General features: G+C 40.7%; 1 protein-coding gene across 5 annotated transcripts in view; it reads left to right on the top strand.

Moving 5' to 3' along the window:
* unc5db (unc-5 netrin receptor Db) overlaps positions 1–23,213 on the top strand; it is a 217,520-nt gene that overhangs the window by 132,113 nt on the left and 62,194 nt on the right. For all 5 annotated transcript variants that reach the window (XM_020474537.2, XM_020474523.2, XM_020474518.2 and 2 more), the window contains exon 2: positions 11,846–12,061. In XM_020474537.2, the coding sequence (XP_020330126.1) occupies positions 11,846–12,061 (216 nt within the window). The remainder of the gene's footprint in view (positions 1–11,845; positions 12,062–23,213) is intronic.

Genomic DNA, 23,213 nt, shown 5'->3' with positions numbered 1-23,213 from the left:
CTGCTCACAACTGGCTTTTTTTGCAGAAAGCCATGAGCTGGGCTGCACTGATACTGTTACCGAGTCTTGTCCTTAGGCTAGGCTACTCATCACATTAGGAATAGCATTTTATTATTAGTCTGCATAGATGCATGCAATGCTTTATGATATATGATAATTCTGGTGGTCTGCCCAGGGGTGTTAGTGAGCATGCTTGTGCCTGTGCTTGTGTTGCTTCTCTTTACTCCCTAGAGTTTAAGTGGGGTTTTTAGAGAACAGAACAGTCAAGAGTGTAGACACCTTCGTCAGCGCAAGTCCTCTCTTCTTAACTCAGCTCAGCCACACTCCTCTCCGCTCCTCTCCTCTCCTTCAACAGCCTTGTGGTTGGATTAGCCTGACACCTTAGACTGACACTCGCGGCTTTCAAATGAAGAGGATTCCTGCTGAAATCCAAGAGAGGGTGCTCACCATGTAAAGCTTACACTCACACAGCCTAACAGTATTCTTCCTCGCCCTCTACCTAGCTCAACCCCTGTAAAAAATCCATGAGAAAGTCCCCGGTGATCTTCAGCGTGTGACAATAAAAGTGTATGGTTTAAAGGCCTTTGGGTCCAGAGGCAGCTGTGAAATAGTAATGTGTAACTGAGTGAGGAAGGGAGGCAACCAGGAGAGTGGTAGATGAGTGGAGTGCTCTGGTGTCTGGATAAACAGGTAGCCTACTTCTGCTGCTGTCCAGTTCCTTTCATTGCTGGGAGGCTTATTGCTGGAAGGAGAGACACAAACTGTCAAACATATCAGGGGTATGAGAGACGCAGCAGTCCTAGTATGATTCCTTTTTCTTTTTACAGCATTTGGCTGTTCAGTAGATTACCTATCTTGGCATGCAGGTTGACATTTATTTATCTTGTTCTGGAGGCAAAACTGAGCGATTTTTTTTTTCCCCCCTTAGGCCAGCTGCAATGTCAAAATTGTATTGTAAAAATGTGCTTTTTGGTCATAATTTAAGTATGGGGTTAGGCATAAGGGTTAGCGGTGTAGTTAGGGTTAGGTTAAAGATCTGATTTTATGGCTTTGTGCTAGTGACCACTGCAGAGCTGCCTCCCGAACAAGATTCATGGGGGAAAATGCGAACCTCCTTTTGGCATATCCACGTCCTGAGTCATTACACTACAAGCTCAGTCCTCTGCACTCCGCAGCGTTCCAAAAGCAAAGTGAACAGAACTGACTGAAGCCGACATGCAGAGTTATGATTGCCATGTCGTGGTATATCTCAGAGACATAGTTGATTTAAATATTCATGCTAAACAAGGTCCCCTGGCTCATTGGCATTGTTTCCCTTGTCCCCGATCACAGCATCAATGCCACGGCGACACCGCGAACGTCCCTACATACAGATAACCACCATGGCATTTATCTGCACTGCCTGCCTTCACATCCATCCAGCATCCAGGCAGGCAGGCTGCTCTCTGCTCAGTCAGGGGGGAAAGCATCAGCCTGCTGCCCGCCCTCCACCCAGTGACTGGCGGCAGATAGGAGGAAAGCGAGGAGCATTTAAGAGGCAGTGTAAAAATGTACAGACGTAATGAGGAAATAAGTGACTTATTGGCGGCCCACTCATTGCCTTCATTAAGCCTCATACTGTATTTACGAACATCTATCATGAGGTGAGAGAGAGACGAGCAGGCAGCCTAGAGTGAGACTAGGGGTGCTTTATGGAGCGTGCATTGTCACCTTGTTCCAATTATCTGTTACCTTTGACTACGTTAAGTGTGTAGGCATTAAGAAGAGGACCGGGTTCATAATTTGCAGTTTGCAGTGGAAAATTGATGTGTACTCTCAGCCAAATCAAAGCATCTATTGGGGGTCACCTGGCCTTTTTTAGCCGCTAACGCTTCCTGTTGAATTAGCCCATTAGACCAGATGAAGGACACTCACTTTCTTCTCCATTTGCTGTCCTTCATCTGGTCTAATGGGCTAATTATACAGTATATAACGCCCTGGCAATCAAGTGTATGCATGGAGCAGTCAGTTCCTATTGAGAGTAGGACAAGCACAGACATCAGTAACATGGAAATGAACAATCTGTCAGGAATCAATTTAACAAAGGATGTGTCAGCATTGGCCCCACTGCCTGACAGATTTGGGAGTAATTCATTTATTCTACAGGTTGTATCCTCCTTTCCCTTCCAATCTACCTCCTGTAGCAGAAATAACATCATTGAATCTTCTTCTGCTTGTGAAACAATGTCCAACTTGTCACTTAATGATCTGGGAAAGATTACAGGGATTCAGAAAGTATTCATACCCCTTGACTTGTTCTACATTTTGTTGTGTTACAGCCTGAATTTAAAATGGATCGAATTGAGAATTTTTTGTCACTGGATTAAGTAAAGGACATCACGCTGCTTGCTTAGCAAGCACCACTTCCTCCCGATTTGGCCCATGCCTTGCTGGCACACGTGACCACCCTCCTGAAGCGTCTTACCAGGCGGAGCCATGCAGAAATCTAGCTATTCACTGGCGCAAGTGCGGACAGTTCAGGCTGAGGATCCCCATGTGCTACACCTATACACAATACCCCATAATGTGAAAGTGGAATAATGTTTTGGGGATTTTTTACACATGAATTAAAAAGGAAAAGCTTTATTGTCTTGAGTCAATAAGTATTGTAAGTGTAAATAAGGAGTAAACCTTTGCTGAACAAGTCACAATCAGTTGCATGGAGTCACTCTGTGTGCAATAATAGTGTTTAACATGATTTTTGAATGACTACCTCATCTCTGCACCCCACACATACAATTTTAAACACAGATTCAACCACAAACACCAGCTATTTCAAATGCTTCACAAAGAAGGGCACCTATTGGTAGCTGGAAAAAACGAATCAGACATAGAATATCCTTTTGAGCATGGTGAAGTTATTAATTACGCTTTGGATGGTGTACTGTATCAATAAATCAGATCACTAAAAAGATACAGTCGTCCATCCTAACTCAGCTGCTGGAGAGGAGGAAACCACTCAGGGATTTCACCATGAGGCCAATGTTCTTGAAAACAGTTACAGAGTTTAATGGCTGTGATAGGAGAACTAAGGATGGATCAAGAACATTGTAGTTAGTCTACAATACTAACTTAATTGACAGAGTGATAATATTCCAAAACATGCATCTTATTTGTGACAAGACACTAAAGTATTACTACTAAAATTGTGGCAAAACAACTAACTTGTCCCAAATACAAATACTGTACAATACAATACAATACATACAATACTGGGAAATGAATATACCTTTCAGCAGGAAAATAACCTAAAACACAAGGCAAATCTTAACTGGATTTTCTTACCAAGAAGACAGTGAATGTTCCTGAATGGCCGAGTTACAGTTTTGACTTAATGTCCTTGAAGCTGGTGTTTAAGTCAAGATTCATCACTATTATTTATTTGACCTTTTATTTAACTAGGCAAGTCAGTTAAGAACAAATTATTTTCAATGACTGCCTTGGAACAGTGGGTTAACTGCCTTGTTCAGGGGAAGAACAACAGATTTTTACCTTGTCAGCTCAGGGATTAGATCTTGCAACCTTTTGGTTACAAGTCCAACACTCTGACCACTAGGCTACCTGGGTTACCAACATATTCAAATAATGATTGACATTTTGATGAATGTATTCATACTATTTCATCCTTACACAAGATATAGTCCCAACACCGATTGGTTGCTACGCAAGCCAGCTGGTTGTTAGTTCTATCGGTTCGGTTGCCAGAGACACAACCCAGTCGTTAATTATTTTTGTTATGTAGCTATGGACGTGACCCAGTCGTTCTAAGTGTTCTAAGTGCGCAATTTCGCCTTTCATAGAAAATGTGCTCTCTCGTCGGGACAATGTTGTTCAGAGGAGTTGGCCAACCATACAGCCTACACAATCACTTCAAACTGAAGCTGGAAAGACTGCAAACAATCTGCATTTTGTTTCGTTGGAATGGATTTCTATTGACATTTCTTTTTTCCCACTTTTTTGTTGTTTTACTGGGGAGTATATCAGCCATAATAGTGCAGATAGATTGTAGATTCCATGTAATTGTCTGCGTCATTTCCAATCCCCCACATGTTTAACTGTTGCCTTATTTACTCTTACTGGAATTCATTCATTTCTTTGTCAGAACGGCAACTTACAAATATGTATTTTCCACTTCATAAAAAAGCAGTTGGTGCTCAAGGCCCTTCTGGCTACAGACAATAACTATAGAATTGGCTTGGCAAACTGTGTGCGTCAAATCGTAAGAATGTTGTGTAAGAAGACATAACACAATTCTATCTTCAAAAGTCCAGGGTCATTTCGGAAAGTTTCAATCCCTAGAAGACCTTGTGTATTGAGTCCTGTACTCAGATGTTTTGCTGTGTTTACACTATATTACACACTACATCCTACAGTATATGTGCATTCATTCATGTATCTATTAGACACAACAACATTCATGGGAGATGGTGGTGGAAAGTGGGGCCGGACGATTCGATTTCAGTGGACAGAATTGGATTTGATGGTGGGGCATAATAGCTTTCATGGGCTTTTACAGCTCTGAATAGCTTAGCTGTATCGTCCTTGATGGGATTGAGGGATGAGCCCAGCGATTCTGGGATGAAGCCCAGCGATGGCATCCTGTTCCTCCTTATTGTTCTGGGCCCAGGAGTGATGTAGAGGGCTCTCCCTGAACTAGAGGCTTCATATGAAGAGTCCAGGACTGCATCCAAAATGACACCCTATTTCCTTTATAGCCCATAGGTCTCTGGACAAAAGTCGTGCACTATAAAGGGAATACAGTAGGGTGCCATTTGGGATTCATCTCAGGTCTTATCTTGAACTATAATCCCATCTCGTATTGTTGAGCCTGTTTATTAGATCAATGTTTCCTCTCTCTCTGTTAAATTGATGCGGTAATCTAACGGACAATGGCAAGCAAACCTGTTCCAGCTGCTTGCCAAACTGACTTGAAAGAATAACCTGGTATGAATTGTGTGCTCACGTAGGGACATATTGGGCATCTGCACAAAGACATTCTGTGCACAAAGAGGAGGGCTTGCGGTAGAGATAAGATGCATTCAGGCTCAACGGTCACAGTGCTGGTAATCAGTCCTCGCCCAATGCCTTCGTTTGGTGGTCTATTCTGATTTCATTCATCCACAAATTACCCTGAAGAGACTGATTTCGACTAATGTGGAAGAGAATTGCTTGAATTGTTCTCCATGTATTCTCATTTATTGTTCCTGACTATGTTTACGTACGATGAATGAGAAATGTGAACATTGTCTGTGGGGAAATGACAGATTTTCAATATGGACATGGGCAGAGTAGTGAATCCAAAGTATGTGAAAGGTGCCTCAGAATGTGAAAGGTCTGTTTTTAGTATAGACCAGTGACACCTCTTTGGGACTAATTATTTTCCAGGCATATCATTTTCATTCTATGGCACGTCTTAGTAGAGTAGTTAAAATTACTTAATTTTAGGATCTCATAGATGACTCTCTCATAGATGATGGAGTACAGTGATGGAGTACAGTGGTCGTCAATCTTTTCTGAGTCGACTTAAACATTTTAACATGACTTAAAAAATGTACGCCTATGCAACATTATCCTATTAAAACTATACTGTAGCAATGAAGTTTGTGCAGTAAGCTATAGGCCAAATACATTATCACTGCATATTGACTTTGCTTGAACTGCCCTGGCAATGCATGGTTGTTCTTTTCAGACCAACATTTTCTATCTAGGCTACATGATCACATCGGTAATAGATCAGTTGTTGTATTGCTTGTGACGCACATCTGAGTGGCCATACATTTTTAAATAATTAGTTATTTTTGTATTTTACTGGGCTGATGTTAGGGTTAGCGCAGCAGACTGTGGGTCCCCCTCTCAACGTTCCTCCCCTCTCCCTTTCCTGCGCTCACACTGACCAAAAAGGTACATTGTCTTCCAACTGATGTAGAAACCCGAGTCGCACCGCATTATTTTTGTCTCATGCACAAATTAATGTTGTTACTCCAATGACCAAAGAAAGTGAAATGATCCTCGATGTAAAAAAACTAAAAAAACAAGCCACTAATAATAACGCATGCCTATTGATACACTTCCTACTCATTTATTGCAGCACATTTTATGGCTTATATAAGTGTTGACAGTGCTGACAGTAATTTTTTTTACATGAACTCCCTCATAAAAACAACAGCTCTTTGCTGTATTTGTTGAATATCTAGTCATGGTTTTAAAAGTTTAGAAATCTCAGTATCAACTTTGCTGTAGCTTTCTTTTACACCTACAGACATGGTAATCTGAACCATCTGATTGGTCAGTAGTAGGTCTATAGTACACTTGATTTGCTCTCTGGGCCTGCCGGAAAGGCAGAATTTGTACTTTCAAACACATAAAATGGTTCAAAATGGGAACACTTTGCCAACAGCGGGAGACAAATAAAAAAAAGTAGGAACGCAAAGTTTTATTGTTGGGTTTTTACCAGAAATGTTTGGCGACAGATTATGAATGCCTTGGAGTTCGGCCAGTTGGTGACCACTGACCTGGGTAAATCCAGTACATCAACATCCGCTCTGAGGCTGGTGGAGATTCGGGACTGAAAGTGGATGCGATAGATAACAGCTATGGAAACAGTTTAAAAAAAGAAGATTCATCATTTACATTTTGCAATGTCTTGAGAACAGGTGAAAACGTGATACACTGGAGACATGCAATAACATTATAGCTATAGTGTCCCTTAAAATATTAGATCACACTCTGACGTTAGCTAGCAAGCTAACTTGGTCAATTTGATAGCTATCAAACATGTGGAAATAGCAGTGCAAAACAATGCATTTTGACTCTCATAGCTCTGCATTTACAGAACATAACTTTGGCTTTAGCATGCATCGGTAATCCTTTGTTCTTCTGACAATACTACTGTACTGGGTATTGCCCAACATTCTCGAGAACTATGGTAGTCCTCAGCTAGCTATCTATCTACTTGCAAGCTTATAAACTCGTTTTTTTTTCAAATAGTCATTTATGATAATGACAAGCGGCGGAAAATGTTTATCAAATGAAAGGAAATTGGTATTAATATGATGTAGCCTAATCATAGACAACACATTCAATCATTACCACTTCCTAACAGTGTTGTTCATGTGTTTTGTCTGAAGGATTCCAGTTTTGAAGAGTCTAGCTAGAGGAGGGGGGGCACAGGCAAGGCTTCAGAAAGAATTGCAGAGGAAGACCTCGAGGGCTGCTAACATGACTGCACAGACTGCTAAATTCTTCAATCTAGACTCCTGCACTTTACAACACACGACTGCTGCTATTTCATCACTGCACTATTCTATTTATTTATTACCAAGTCGGTTTACATAAGTTTTACACTTTCCAAGACTACACTGTACTTTATTCTTCAGATGCCATCTACTAGGCATCTATGCTTGGCATATGCAACTACTTTGTAAGTCGTTTTCTTAGTGATTTTTTTTCATGGTTAGGGTGATATCAGTTCAGTACTTTTTGAAGTTACAGCTATTACCTTGTATTCTTGCTTATCTCCCTAATAAACCTTTATTTCACCTGATCTGTCTAATCGGACCGACAGTCCATCCACCTTCCTGCATACCTACCCTCTTGTAGGAAACCTTCAGGATCGTAGATATCCAGGAAGAAAGTACAGTTTTGTAAATTAATCTAATTTAATTAATCTAAAACAATTCCAAAAGTACAACAATGATGCCGAAATGCTAGATAAAGAATGCACACATCTTTTTTTGTTGTGCACACAAACTTCCCTTATTTTTATATGATTTATAGGTTTGGTTGTAAGTCCCTCTTTCAACAACATTTCACAGTACTCTGTAGGTTTATACAATTCCAGAGAGCCACCAAATTTGACAACAATAGGGAAAGCTCAGGTCCTTCCTCTCTCAAAGGTTTGCTAACTGCATCCTGTGTTGCGTGGAAACGTGTCCTCAAAGTTGTAGCAGCTCAGCCGTTGTTGGTGGCACTTCAGGGAGTCTTCTTATGCAGTCTATTGAATGTAATTAGTATTAGTGCAGAACTGAAGCATTGACATCTGTTGAAAATAATAACAGGACATTTTTTTCATTTGACATATACAAATCTTTTTCACAACCTACAGGACGACTAACACTTAGTGGCTTGCGAAAGTATTCACCCCCCTTGGCATTTTTCCTATTTTGTTGCTTTACAACCTGTAATTAAAATAGATGTTGGGGGGGGTTGTCTCATTTGATTTACACAACATGCCTACCACTTTGAAGATGCAAAATATTTTTTTATTGTGAAACAAGAAATAATACAAAATACATCAAATAATCAAATAATACAAAAACTTGAGCATGCATAACTGTCTATCCCCCCAAAGTCAATACTTTGTTGAGCCACCTTTCACAGCAATTACAGCTGCAAGTCTCTTAGGATACGTCTCTATAAGCTTGGCACATATAATTGCCAAGCCCATTCTTCAAAGCAAAACTGCTCCAGCTCCTTCAAGTTGGATGGGTTCCGCTGGTGTACAGCAATCTTTAAGTCATACCACAGATTCTCAATTGGATTGAGGTCAGGGCTTTGACAAGGCCATTCCAAGACATTTAAATGTTCCCCTTCTCCTTAAAACACTTGAGTGTTGCTTTAGCAGTATGCTTAGGATCATTGTCCTGCTGGAAGGTGAACCTCTGTCCCAGTCTCAAATCTCTGGAAGACTGAAACAGGTTTCCCTCAAGAATTTCCCTGTATTTAGTGCATCCATCAATCATTCAATTCTGACCAGTTTCTCAGCCCCTGCCGATGGAAAAACATCCCCACAGCATGATGGTGGCAGCATCATGGGATGGTACCAGAGTACCTTCTTCCATATGTTTGGGGAGTCTCCCACATGCCTTTTGGTGAACACCGAACGTGTTTGCTTATTGTTTTCTTTTAGCAATGGATTTTTTCTGGCTACTCTTCCGTAAATCCCAGCTCTATGGAGTGTACGGCTTAAAGTGGTCCTATGGACAGATACTCCAATCTCCACTTTGGAACTTTGCAGCTCCTTCAGGGTTATCTTTGGTCTCTTTGCTGCCTCTCTGATTGATGCCCTCCTTGTCTGGTCTGTGTGTTTTGGTGGGCGGCCCTCTCTTGGCAGGTTTGTTGTGGTGCCATATTCTTTCCATTTTTCAATAATGGATTTAATGGTGCTCAGTGGGATGTTAAAAGTTTCTGATATTTTTTTATAACCCAACCGTTATCTGTTATTCTCCACAACTTTTTCCCTGACCTGTTTGGAGAGCTTGCCGCTTGCTTAGTGGTGTTGCAGATGTTATTTAGGGGCTTCGTAGCAAAGGGGATGAATACATATGCACGCACGACTTTTGTTTTTTATTTTTAAAAAAATAAAAAATTCATCTCACTTCACCAATTTGGACAATTTTGTGTATGTCCATTACATGAAATCCAAATCCATTTGAACTACATTTAAATAGGAAAAACCCCAAGGGGATGAATGCTTTTGCTAGGCACTGTAGATCTTGTTGCCCTCTGCATTCTCAAAGTAACAAGTTCAAACAGGTGCCATTAATACAGGTAACGAGTGGAGGACAGAGGAGCCTCTTAAAGAAGTTGTTACAGGTCTGTAAGAGCCAGAAATCTGGCTTGTTTGTAGGTGACCAAATACTTATTTTCCACCATAATTTGCAAATAAATTCATTAAAAATCCTACAATGTGGTTTTCTGGATTTTCTTTCTCATTTTGTCTGTCATAGTTGAAGTGTACCTATGATGAAAATTACAGGCCTCTCTCATCTTTTTAAGTGGGAGAACTTGCGCAATTGGTGGCGGACTAAATACTTTTTTGCCCCACTGTATGCCTATTATTGGAAGATGTACACTTTATTAATAGATCAATTCTTGGCCAGCTAGGGGAAATACAATGATACATTTTTACTTCTGCTCCAATACTTGACAATGGTGGGGTTGGAAACACACAACGCTTGGTAGGTATTGATATTGATTGATCCCTTTCATAACTGAAATAGAAGCAATATTTTTGTTCATATATATTTTCGAACTAGAGCTTTTCCGCTATTCCGTGCCAGTACAGTAGTGTGAAGAGAAGTAAAGTTCACTAGCTAACTATTCAGACCACAGAGATAAGAAATATAACAAATTAATACATATAGTTTATTAAAACTAAATAGCAAAGCAACATTTTATACAAATTTAAATAAACCAATCACGCAGTCACTAGCTAGCTAGCGACTAACATGGCTTGAAAATAAGTAATCCATAGTAGCTATAGCACTTTTTTAATTTTGAAAAAATTTATTTAACCTTTATTTGACAAGGCAAGTCAGTTAAGAACATATTCTTATTTACATTGACGGCCTACCCCAGTCAAACCCTAACTCGGACGACGCTCGGCCAATTGTGTGCTTCCCCATGGGACTCCCAATCACGGCGGGTTGTGATACAGCCTGGGATCAAACCAGGGTCTGTAGTGATGCCTCTAGCTCTGAGATGCAGTGCCTTAGACCGTTTCGCCACTCAGGAGCCCGCTTGCATACATATTTATAACTAAATAGCAAAAGCAACATATTACTTTATATCTAGAAATATTTATTATCTGGCTAGCTATGTCTTTTCAGCAGAACAGTCTCTTGGTTGGTTTTCAATCCCTTAGCTAGTTTTGTTAAATGTGAAGCCTGTATATTATTAAATCAATTCTCTGTGTGTAATTTAATTACATGATTAAACAAATCATGTAACTTTAATGAACTAGGAAGTTGGGGCAACACAGGAAAATGTTTAACGAGTCTTTATTTCCCGAGTTAATTCATTAATTTCCTGAATTCCTATATTTTCATATCTTATCAAAACAATCGCTCATTAAGGAATTTTACCTCATCAGTCTCATTACTGAACGTTGCAAACCCTTGGGTATCTGCATGAACCATAGCATAGAATCATGAATTAGCAATATACAAATTGTCTTAATGATTTATTTACTAAGTAACCTGATCCTTCAGATCCGTCACAGGAGAGTCATGACATGAGCTAGCTAACTAGCAAGCCCTCTACAGTTTGTGAGCGCAAATCCGAGGTTCACTCTCATCTTGACCCGGGCTCTATTGTTTTCCCTTTTACGTTTATTTGGGTTATATGGAGGAGATGCTGGGACATGTTGTTTGCTCCCCGCATCTGCCATATCTCTTCGCTAGCGAAGTGTGGATATGCATCCCATTTTTCTTCCGTTTCTGGGAGATTCTAAATTGAATAATAGTCTCGTCCTTTCTTCTCATTTCCTCTCAAAACCCGTTGGTGGGTTTTGCCTTTCTCATACTTTTGGCTTTCTCATCCAATGGGTTTTGAGAAGGAGATGAGGAGAGATGATGCTAGTAGTATGCAATTGAGATCTTCTCAGTCTGACCCAATGAGCTTGTGGCGGAAACTTGTCATTCATTGTGCGCAGTACTAAATCTGTCAGGAAAATCCAAATCAACAGCCAAATCAAATACAGGGGTTTTCAGGTAGGCTGCAGGCGCTAAATTGTTACTGTCGAATCACATTGAATGACAACTAGCAACTTACAGCTTTTGGACATAGAAAAAGTTACATAATGCATCTTCATAACATATCTATCAGTGCTTTTTCCTGGGTTTTGTTTTGAATGTCAGTCATTGTCACCCAGAAGAACACTGCTTTGTATTTCTCTTTAGGAATTTAGGCTGGGTATCTGCTGTATCTGTAAAGCACTTTGTGACAACTGCTGTGCTGATGTAAAAAGGACTTTATAAAATACATGTAATTGATTGATTGAATGAACTAGTCTCTCTCTTTGCAGGAGCCACAGGTGACATCCTGCCAGACTCCCTACCATCAGTCCCAGGTACCCTGCCTCACTTCCTGAAGGAACCAGAAGATTCCTACATAATCAAAAGCAACCCAATCAAGCTGCTGTGTCGGGCTGTGCCTGCCTTGCAGATCTTCTTCAAGTGCAATGGAGAATGGGTGCACCAGAATGAACATGTGTCCCGGGAGTACATGGATCAGAACACTGGTAAGAAGCCATAGAGATCCTATAATCCAAGGGTATTCAAATCCTACAACGGATGTTTGGAGTTGTGTAGAATGGCGCCGGAGGGGATGGCTGACATTTTATATGATCCTAACCAACTGTGCTATTTTGTTTGTTTTTTTGCATTGTTTGTAACTTATTTTTTACTTATTTTGTACATAATGTTGCTGCTACCATCTCTTATGCCCGAAAATAACTTCTGGACATCAGAACAGCGATTACTCAACTTGAACTGGAAGAATTTTCTTTCTTAAATGAGTCTGACGCGAAGGATATACTGGTTTCTCGGGAACGGGCCCAAATCCCCATCATTTGTGTGAAGAAAAGAAGGAGAAAAAGGGGGCGGAGGTCAGGCTGCCTTCTGAGAATATGTTGGCGAGTGAGTAAACCTCAACTACCATCCGTTCTATTGGCCAACGTGCAATCATTGGAAAATAAAATGGATGACCTATGATCAAGATTATACTACCAAAGGGACATTTAAAAACTGTAATATCTTATGTATCTGAACGACAACACGGATAATATAGAGCTGGCTGTATTTTCCATGCACCGGCAGGGCAGAGAAGCTATGCCTGGTAAGTAGTGCTTGCCTGAGGTAGAAAACCTTATGATAAGCTGTAGACCACACTATTTACCAAGACAGTTCTCATCCATATTATTCGTGGCTGTCTATTTACCACTACAAACCAATGCTGGTACTAATGGCATGAAGGAGTATATTACCTCAGTCATCGGCTTCATCAGTAAGTGCATCGACGACGTCATCCCCACAGTGACCGTACATACAAATCCCAACCCCAGTCATGGATTGTCCAGCCTTTTGTCCACTAATCTCCACGGATGTTTGTCGGCATGGTTGGTATACTCTGCAAAAACACCTTCACGTTTTAGTACACAATTATTTGTCTTTTTTTATTTAAACTTTATTTAATGATCAATTTTATCACACAGTATGCCTACACGTTGATAGGCTATATAAATTTGTTTTAAGAAAATGCACTGAAACCGAAATACCATTTGTTTTGGTGATCCTCTCGGCTCCGGCTAATTTTCAAGACCTCAAATGGATACGGTCCTAACCCTGGAACAGGTAGCACCGTAGAAAGAAGCTGGGTTGATGAAAATGATGTCCATTTCATCTGTTCTCTTTGGTCGCAATGTCTTTTTTTTTTGATAAACATCTCGTTTTTGAATGGTAACTGTGTTAAGGGTGGAGTTTGGGGCGGTTTGAGGAGTACTGGAAAGATGTGAATTCAGCTTACAATAGGCCATAAGCATACAGCAGATTGTCGATTGTCCTCACTTTGATTATGCTGTAACAACATACTGTAGCACCATGATCAGGACCTCTATTAATTTAAGTGAGCACAATAGGGCTTTCAGGAATAACATAAAATATAGTACAGTTTTTATTATCAATCAGTATATTTGAGTTACAACAAATATTGTGGTTATTATTTGTTCTGTCTTTTCTGGTGGATTAAACTGAAATTACAACCAAATTTCTTTGGCTTGTTTAAAAAATAAGGATATTTTGGAGATTATTTTGTTTTCAAATAACCTAAAGTGAACGAGAAAAAGACCATTCTTGTAGCATGGGGAGAGACATTGTTACTAATTTGTAAATAAAGCCAGTTTGTTATTCAGAATTATTTATTTCTGTTTTTAGAGGGAGAGAAACCAAAAGCCTACCGTCACCTCATAGGTCTCTTGGTAGTGGACGGTACAGGTATTGAACCAGCATCCATAGCAACTCAGTTTGCACTGATACACCAATACTGTCGAGTTGTAACAAAAAAAATACTATTTTTCATGCCCGGTTCGAACGGGAAGGGTCTTCACTGACATTTTCAACCTCTCCCTGACCGAGTCTGTAATACCTACATATTTCAAGCAGACCTCCAGAGTCCCTGTGCCCAAGGAAGCGAAGGTAACCTGCCTAAATGATTACCGCCCCGTAGCACTCACGTCGGTAGTCATAAAGTGCTTTTAAATGCTGGTCGTAGCTCACATCAACAGCATCCTCCCGGATACCCTAGACCCACTCCAATTTTCATACCGCTCCAACAGATCCACAGATGACACAATCTCAATCGCACTCCACATTGTCCTTTCCCACCTGGACAAAAGGAACACCTATGTGAGAATGCTATTCATTGACTACAGCTCAGCGTTCAACACCATAGTGCCCACAAACCTCATCACTAAGCTAAGGACCCTGAGACTAAACACCTCCCTCTGCAACTGGATCCTGGATCAACGGACCACCCCCAGGTGGTAAGGGTAGTTAACAACACGTCTGTAACGCTGATCCTCAACCCTGGGGCCCCTCAGAGGTGTGTGCTCAGTCCCCTCCTGTACTCCCTGTTCACCCACGACTGCGTAAAATACCCCTGCACAACATCTATTTGCACCTCTCCCGGATGGAAACTACAAGTGTAATTGGCTGCGCTCAATGCAATGGCACTTACAAATGTAGATCCTTCAAACAAGGAAACAAATCCCAATCAAAGGTGTTATCACGTGCTCCACTAAAGCAGTTATTTATTTTATAACTTGTCCTTGTGGTAAAAAAATGATGTGGGTAAAACGAAGTGCGAATTAAAAGTATGAAGCTCGGAACATTGTGGCACCATTAGCTGCAAAAACTCGGCGTACCCAGTTGGAGGCCACTTTTTGGAATGCAGCCACTCGATTTTGTCCCTACATTATATCGGAATTGAACACGTCACCCTCCCTAGGAGAGGAGGTGACCTCGACAATTTATTGTTAAAATGAGAGGCTTGCTGGATCTTTAATTTAAAAACTCTTGCTCCCTTCAGTCTCAACGTAGACTCTGATCTGAAGCCATTCTCGTGATTTTGCTATTCAATAAAAATGTTTGTAGGCTTATGTAGCCATATTGTATCTTTGATCTTATCCATTCATGTTTTTTTATATGTTCTATTTATATCTGTAAATTAACCAATGATATCAAGCCACACCCGGCAGAAATTACAGACACCTGTGTGTGTCCTTTGACACTATATAAACTAGTGACCTGCAGTGTTTGTCATTATACCCTGATGAAGACAGCTTGTCTGTCCAAATGTTGGTTATTACGTTAATCAGTTATTGCATCTGAGCTCCTAAGAGTGTGCGGTTCTCCTTTTCTTTTTCAAGTGTTCTACTCCGCTAGCCAGCACCTCATCTAAACAGGTGTGCTTTTCTTTCACCTCCAGATTAACATGATACAACTCTACATGTGATCTGTTCCCATTACATAACCTGGCATATTTATCCTTATGCTAACCTGAGCAGGTGGCAGTGATTATTTCCTGTAACAAATTCTCTATCAGCCTATCAAAGATTTTAGACTTTATATCGACAAACCAATGGTATTTCTTAAAATAAGTCAACTTGGCTTCCAGAGGGACCTTTTAAAACTCCAAATTCAAAGTTTACTTTTGTTCCACTTGGTAGTGGAGAGTGCCAATAGTGCATGATACATCCTTGACTAGGCTACTAGCTACTAACGTAAGAAACAATTCTAAAGGCACATTTTCGCGTATGACGAAATCCTATGTTTTTCATGTGCTTTTCCCAAAAATAAAATAGAAGGAGGTCAACATTTAATTTTATCGTACGTCGTAAAAAAGCTTATGGACTTGTCAAATAGCTGTCATGTACAGTCATCATCATTGCTTCCTGGTTGCACACACCACTAAAGCGGTTGACTCTAAAACAACAGGGCACTTTAACCGTGGGTTTGAGCCCTCCTTGCATCAAGCATTTTTGTTAAGGAAAGAACTGTTCACTGCTGGTCCTCGTTGTTCGATTCAAATAACACATGACAAAGTGGAGGATTATAAAAATGCATATGAAACGTTGTACATGTACATTACCGGTCAAAAGTTTTAGAACACCTACTCATTCAAGGTTTTTCTTTATTTTTTAGTATTTTCTACATGGTAGAATAATAGTAAAGACATCAAAACTATGAAATAATACATCATGTAGTAACCAAAAAAGTGTTAAACAAATTCTTCAAATAGCCACCCTTTGCCTTGATGGCAGCTTTGCACACTCTTGGCATTCTCTCAACCAGCTTTATGAGTTAGTCACCTGGAATGCATTTCAATTAACAGGTGTGCCTTCTTAAAAGTTCATTTGTGGAATTTCTTTCCTTCTAATGCGTTTGAGCCAATCAATTGTGTTGTGACACGGTAGGGGTGGTATACAGAAGATATCCCTATTTGGTAAAAGACAAAGTCCATATTGTAGCAAGAACAGCTCAAAAAAGCAAAGAGAAATGACAGTCCATCATTATTTTAAGATATGATGGTCAGTCAATACGGAACATTTCAAGAACTTTGAAAGTTTCTTCAAGTGCAGTCGCAAAAACCATCAAGCGCCATGATGAAACTGGCTCTCATGAGGACCGCCACAGGAAAGGAAGACCCAGAGTAACCTCTGCTGTAGAGGATAAGGTAATTAGAATTACCAGCCTCAGAAATTGCAGCCCAAATAAATGCTTCACAGAGTTCAAGTAACAGACACATCTCAACATCAACTCTTCAGAGGAGACTGTGTGAATCAGGCCTTTATGGTCGAATTGCTGCAAAGAAACCACTACTAAAGGACACCAATAACAAGAAGAATCTTGCTTGGGCAAGCAATGGAATCTAGACCTGTGGAAATGTGTCCTTTGGTCTCGAGTCCAAATGAGAGATTTTTTGTTCCAACTGCCGTGTCAGTGTGAGACGTGGTGTGGGTGAACGGATGCTCTCCACGTGTGTATTTCCCACTGTAAAGTATGGAGGAGGTGTTATGGTGTGGGGGTGCTTTGCTGGTGACATTGTCTGTGATTTTATTTAGAATTCAAGGCACACTTAACCAGCATGGCTACCACAGCATTCTGCAGTGTACGCCATCCCATCTGGTTTGGGCCTGTTCGGACTATCATTTGTTTTTCAACAGGACAATGACCCAAAACACACCTCCAGGCTGTGTAAGGGAATTTGACCAAGGAGAGTGATTGAGTGCTGCATCAGATGACTTGGCCTCCACAATCCCCCGACCTCAATCAAATTGAGATTGCTTGGGATGAGTTGGACCGCAGAGTGAAGGAAAAGCAGCCATCAAGTGCTTAGCATATGTGGGAACGCCTTCAAGACTGTTGGAAAAGCATTCCAGGTGAAGCTGGTTGAGAGAATGCCAAGAGTGTGCAAAGCTGTCATCAAGGCAAAGGGTGGATATTTGAAGATTATATTTAGATGATTTTAACACTCTTTTTTGGTTACTACATGATTCCATGTGTTATTTCATAGTTTTGATGTTTTCAATGTTCTACAATGTAGAAAATAGTTTTTTTAAATAAAGAAAACCCCTTGAATGAGTAGGTGTTCTAAAACTTTTGACCGGTAGTGTACTTCTACAACGTTTCATATGCATTTTTATAATCAAATTTTTAAAATACCGGTATTGTAAGTGTAGGCCTATGTCTATGCTATGTGTGTAAGGGATAATCAACAAGGGGCTAAATGTGCCAGGTTATCTAATGGGAACAGCTAATGTAGCTTTTGGTCACGTGCAACTATGTCAAACGATTGTAATTGGCTGATGCATATTTTGAGATGGAGAAAAAGTTTCAATTTTAACTTTTTCTAATGTTTGCAAGTATGGACCCCATATGTTCAGTCCAATTAAGACCCATCAGGCTGGTGTCAGAGAGAGAGACGTGCACAACAGACTAGCGCTGTGCCCCAAATTGGCACCCTATGCTCTACTTTTGACCAGAGCCCATAGTGCACTATGCAGGGAATAGGGCACCATTTGGGATGTATCCGAGAGCAGGTTGTGTTGATTAGAGGCTTACACTTCACTTCTGTTTCCTGAAGGGATTTCCGGGAAAACAAAGCTGATGTGACACCTCGTCTGGAATGTGTTCTGATTAGTGGCTTCTCAATAGGAATCGTCGTCTTTCTGGTATTCATGAAGGTCCCTTTGCAGTAAAGCCTGTTTAATTACTTCTGGAAGTTCATATTTGTGTGATTGCTGTGCTGTGAAATTGTTGTGGGACTGTACCATTTCCACTCTGTGTGATTCAGTCAGTGCATGGGAAAAGTATGAGGGAATAGTTCACTCTTTTTGGTTTTATGCTAAATCCACTGCTTAGCAAGAGGCCAGCTAGTTAATTGATTTGAAAGATGAGAATGGGGCGTTATCTAGCAATAACAAAAAGTAAAGTGCCTGTTCTTCTCCTTCAACATGTTTAGGTGGTAGGAGGACTGTGGGCAAAAATATGTTGTTGCTAAATTCTGAATTATTGGCAAATTCCATCAATTCTTTAGAAAATGGAAAGCATGAGCTCCAACCCAAGCACTGAATAATTTTATGCTATTTACCAAAATGTAGCAAATTGCACTGACTAAGCATGACAATTGCACTGGATTGGGAGGAAAGGGGTTGTTATAATACTAGGTTAGGCTACCTGTAGACATGTGTGCATATAGGGTCTGATAACATATTGACCAATCAGTGTCTGTTAAATTCTCTACAATAAAGCAACTAGCAGTACTATAATGACTCATATTGCTTATTTCATAAGCTTATGAACTTGATATTATCCTTTTTTATTTCATAGAGGCATGGTGATGTTTTCCTACTGTAAAGGGAGTATATGGTCTCTGTAAATCCAGAGTAGATCAGGTCTGATGATGTACTGTAGGATATGAAAGCTGTTTTGTATTCATTAACTCTGTTCATACTTGTTCAGCTCATCTGCATTCTCAAGTGAATAACTGTCTACTCGTTGGGCTCCCTCCAGACGGCGCCACCGCCTCCCCACATGGTACTTAACCTAACACATTATCTTCGTTCGCTACGCAATTTCACAGATTTTGATTCAAGCACTCCCAGTATTTGAACATTTGCTCTGCCTTTAAGCTATATTCCAGAGAACAATTATTACTTTTTCTTAATCTTCTGCACTTCACCGCATGCGATGTTACTTTGCCTAGGCTGTGAAACCAATGGTTTCTGTATCAAAAGGAGACCCAGGTGGATTTGCAATTAAAAGAGCCTGGCTGAGATTGTCCTCTTCTCACCTCTTCTCACACCTGGCCAACTGGATAACCAACTAGCTTTATCACCATTAAAATCATAACCACCAGTGAAAACAACATGCTCAGCGCTGCTTTGTCCTGCTCCAGTAATGAACAGACAAATTGTGTAGTGTTGGATTAGGCCAAGATAATCAGACCAGAAGATATATGAAGAATTGGATGTTATTGATTAGTACATGGACCCTCAATGCCACCAGGAGCCCCGTGATTATAACGTATCTTATTTACCAACCAGGCTGATGAATCACAGCCACAGATAAGCAGTGCTCTAGTGCCCTTGATTTAGCCAGACTGAGGCACAGGGAGGAGAGCTAGGAAGAGGGAAGAGGAGAGCTATGAGGAGAGCTAGGAGGAGAGGAGAGCAGAGCTAGGAGGAGAGGAGAGCAGGGACTGACTGTTGGCTGGCTGAAGTCAGCCAGCAAGGTGAAGTAATAAGTTGAGAATGTACTGTCACGAAGTGCTGCTCATGGAACGTTTCCTTTCAATTAACCTTCCTACCTTAAAGGAAAATGGACTTCTGTCCCAATTTGTCTATGTTTAAATGTCAATAAATGTCTATTTGAATATCGCTGTGGCAAATGAATCCAGACAGCCACCTACACCTCTGTCCAGGTATTTCTCTAAGCAGAGAGAATTAATTTCAGACCCCATGGAGTGCAGTGTGATGACTAGAGATGACTACAGACAGCTGTGCTGAGGCCTCTGGGACGAGGCGGGTCTCGTCTACCTGTCAGTAATAGATTTTTTATAGGGTCAGCATGCCTATACATAATTGAACAGCGGAAGGATTACTGGGGAAATCAATGTCACAGTGGCCTCCGGTTGAAACCGACGGCTGCAAGCGATGACGTGTGGTTAGGTTTAAAATAATTGAATTCACAAGCTCTGTTCATACACTATTTATACAAAAGTATGTGGACACCCCTTCAAATTAGTTGATTTGGCTATTTCAGCCCCACCCGTTACTGACAGGTGTATATAATCTCAAATTTCTTCTCTGCTAGAGCTTCCCCGGTCAACTGTAAGTGCTATTAATGTGAAGTGGAAACGTCTAGGGGCAACAACGGCTCAGCCGCGAAGTGGTAGCCCACACAAGCTCACAGAACGTGACCGCTGACGTGCGTAGCGCGTACAAATGATCTTTCCTAGTTTCAACACTCACTACAGAGTTCCAAAATGCCTGTGGAAGCAACGTCAGCACAAGAATGATTCATCGGGAGCTTCATGGAATGGGTTTCCATGGCCAAGCAGCCACACACAAGCCTAAGATCACCATGCGCAATGCCAATCGTCGGCTGGAGTGGTATAAAACTTGCCGTGGTATAATAATCGTCGGCTGGAGTGGTATAAAACCTGCCGTGGTATAATAATCGTCGGCTGGAGTGGTATAAAACTTGCTGTGGTATAATAATCGTCGGCTGGAGTGGTATAAAACCTGCCGTGGTATAATAATCGTCGGCTGGAGTGGTATAAAACTTGCTGTGGTATAATAATCGTCGGCTGGAGTGGTATAAAACCTGCCGTGGTATAATAATCGTCGGCTGGAGTGTTATGAAACTCGAGTGCTATAAAAAACGCGTTCTCTGGAGTGATGAATCACGCTTCACCATCTGGCAGTCCGATAGACGAATCTGGGTTTGATGGATGCCAGGAGAATGCTAGCTGCCCGAATGCTTAGAGCCAACTGTTAAGTTTGTTGGAGGAGGAATAATGGTCTCCAGCTGTTTTTCATGGTTCGGGCTAAACCCCTTATTTCCAGTGAAGGGAAATCTTAACGCTATAACATACAATGACATTCTAGACGAGTCTGTGCTTCCAACTTTTTTGGCAACAGTTCAGGGAAGGACCTTTCCTGTATTAGTATGACAATGCCCCCGTGCACACAGAAATTATTTGTTGAGATCGGTGTGGAAGAACTTGACTGACTTGCCCAGAGCCCTGACCTCAACCCCATCGAACACCTTTAAGATGAATTGGAACACCGACGGCGAGCCAGGCCTAATCGCTCAACATCAGTGCCCGACCTCACTAATGCTCTTATTGCTGAATGGAAGCAAGTCCCCACAGCAATGTTCCAACATCTAGTGGAAAGCCTTCCCAGAAGAGTGGATGCTGTTATAGCAGCAAAGACAGGACAAACTCCATATTAATGCCCATGATTTTTGAATGAGTTGTTCGATGAGCAGGTGTCCACATACTTTTGGTCATGAGCCTTATACTTAATTCTTGTGTGTATGGAACATTTCTGGGTCTTTTATTTCAGCTCATGAAACATGGGAACAAACTTTACATTGTGTTTATATTTTTGTTTAAGTTTTGACTTAGGGGTGTGAATACCTATGTAAATGAGATATTTCTGTATTTAATTTTCAATAAATTAGCAAAACTGTCTAAAAATTATTGTGTGTCGATGGGTGAGAAAAATGAATACATTTAACGCATTTTGAATTTAGGCTGTAACACAACAAAATATGGAACAAGTCAATGAATTCTTTCTGAAGGCACTGTATGTGAGAGGGAATCATAATACGTTTGTTCCGAGAGAAGTATTTGATGTTATGGATGGACTGCTCCTTGATGCTGTTAAAGGCCTAGTGAAGTCAAAAACTATTTGCCAAGAGTGTGCAAAGCTGTCATCATGGCAAATATAAAACATATTTTGATTTGTTTAACACATTTTTTGGTTACTACATGATTCCATATGTGTTATTTCATTGTTTTGATGTCTTCACTATTATTCTACAATGTAGAAAATAGTAAAAATAAAGAAACTCTATATAGCACTTTTGACTGGTGCTATATATTTCCCCCTGAGGTTAGAATAATACTGTGAAATTGTGATGAAAATGTCCTTTTAGTGCAAGAGCTGTAATTTCTGCCTGTTTTGGTGGGATGGACTTTTGGCCTGCCTGGTGACTAGGCAGTACATTGGTTAATAGACCTCTTCCAGTAATAGCTAGTTTTCTGTTTTCCCCTTCTCACTCAGACCCCTCCCAGACATTACTAGCAAAATTCTTGCTTGATAAATTGCTCTTTGCTAAGAAGCTATTTTTGTTTATTTTTGACCATTTTAATTGAAAACAATCACAGCTAGGGTGCTTAATTGTTACGCATAAATGATTTGATATTGAGATAAAAATGGCTGGATTGGTCCTTTTAAGATCCATTCTTCCTACTACCATCTTTTATGTGTTTTTAATTAAGCTAGTTAAAATCTCCTTTATCAGGGGTAAATAGTCGATGTGCCTTAGGGAAACACACACCATTTGGGCCCCATATAGACCCATATATTCCATAAGGACTCAATGCCCTTGGATTAAAGAAAAGTCACCTACCTTTCTTGTTGAGTCTGTGCATTGTGAATGTTATTGTTGACGGGCAGTGAGCAGACAAATCCGCTTGCTCTCTCTCACATAGATTGAAGGCACATGGAGAGTGGCAGGTCCAGACAGGCTTGGACACTATGGGGAGAAGAGGCCTGAGAATAGTAGATGACTAACCTTGATGGTTACAAAGATACACACACACACTCACACACACAGCTGCATGCTTCCCTGACCATGTCTTCTTTTCCTGTCCTCCTTCACTTCCCTTCATGGATCTTCCTGAGACAACTGGGTTTGTGTAGGCCAGTGGTTCTCAAACGTTGACCCGCAAATGTAGCCTGTCATTGCAGCCATAAACATTTCCAAATGAAAGATACATAAATACACTGTGTTTTATACCTGCATTTTGAGCTAAAAGTTATTCATGTCAGCAGCCAATATCAACTAGGGATATCTTGTCACTATTGTGGAGTCCAAAGCAAGATCATATGGCCAACCTGTTTGTAGCGGCAGTTGCAGGGTTGGATGGAAAGCATGGCCTGCCTGTAGCTGTGATCGGTCCACAGGGGTTCTGATCTATGAAGTAGCAGGGTGTGGTGTACACAGCGGAGGAGTCAGCTTTTAAGTTGCAAAAATATATTACATTTTTCACAGCATGGCGTTTATCCTGTTCAATAAAGGGAAAATGAAACCTAGCTC

This window comes from Oncorhynchus kisutch, linkage group LG3, assembly GCF_002021735.2.
Source record: "Oncorhynchus kisutch isolate 150728-3 linkage group LG3, Okis_V2, whole genome shotgun sequence".
Classification (NCBI taxonomy): Eukaryota; Metazoa; Chordata; class Actinopteri; order Salmoniformes; family Salmonidae; genus Oncorhynchus; species Oncorhynchus kisutch.
Note: the sequence above shows the minus strand (reverse complement) of the source record. Positions and strands in the feature narration are given on the sequence as shown.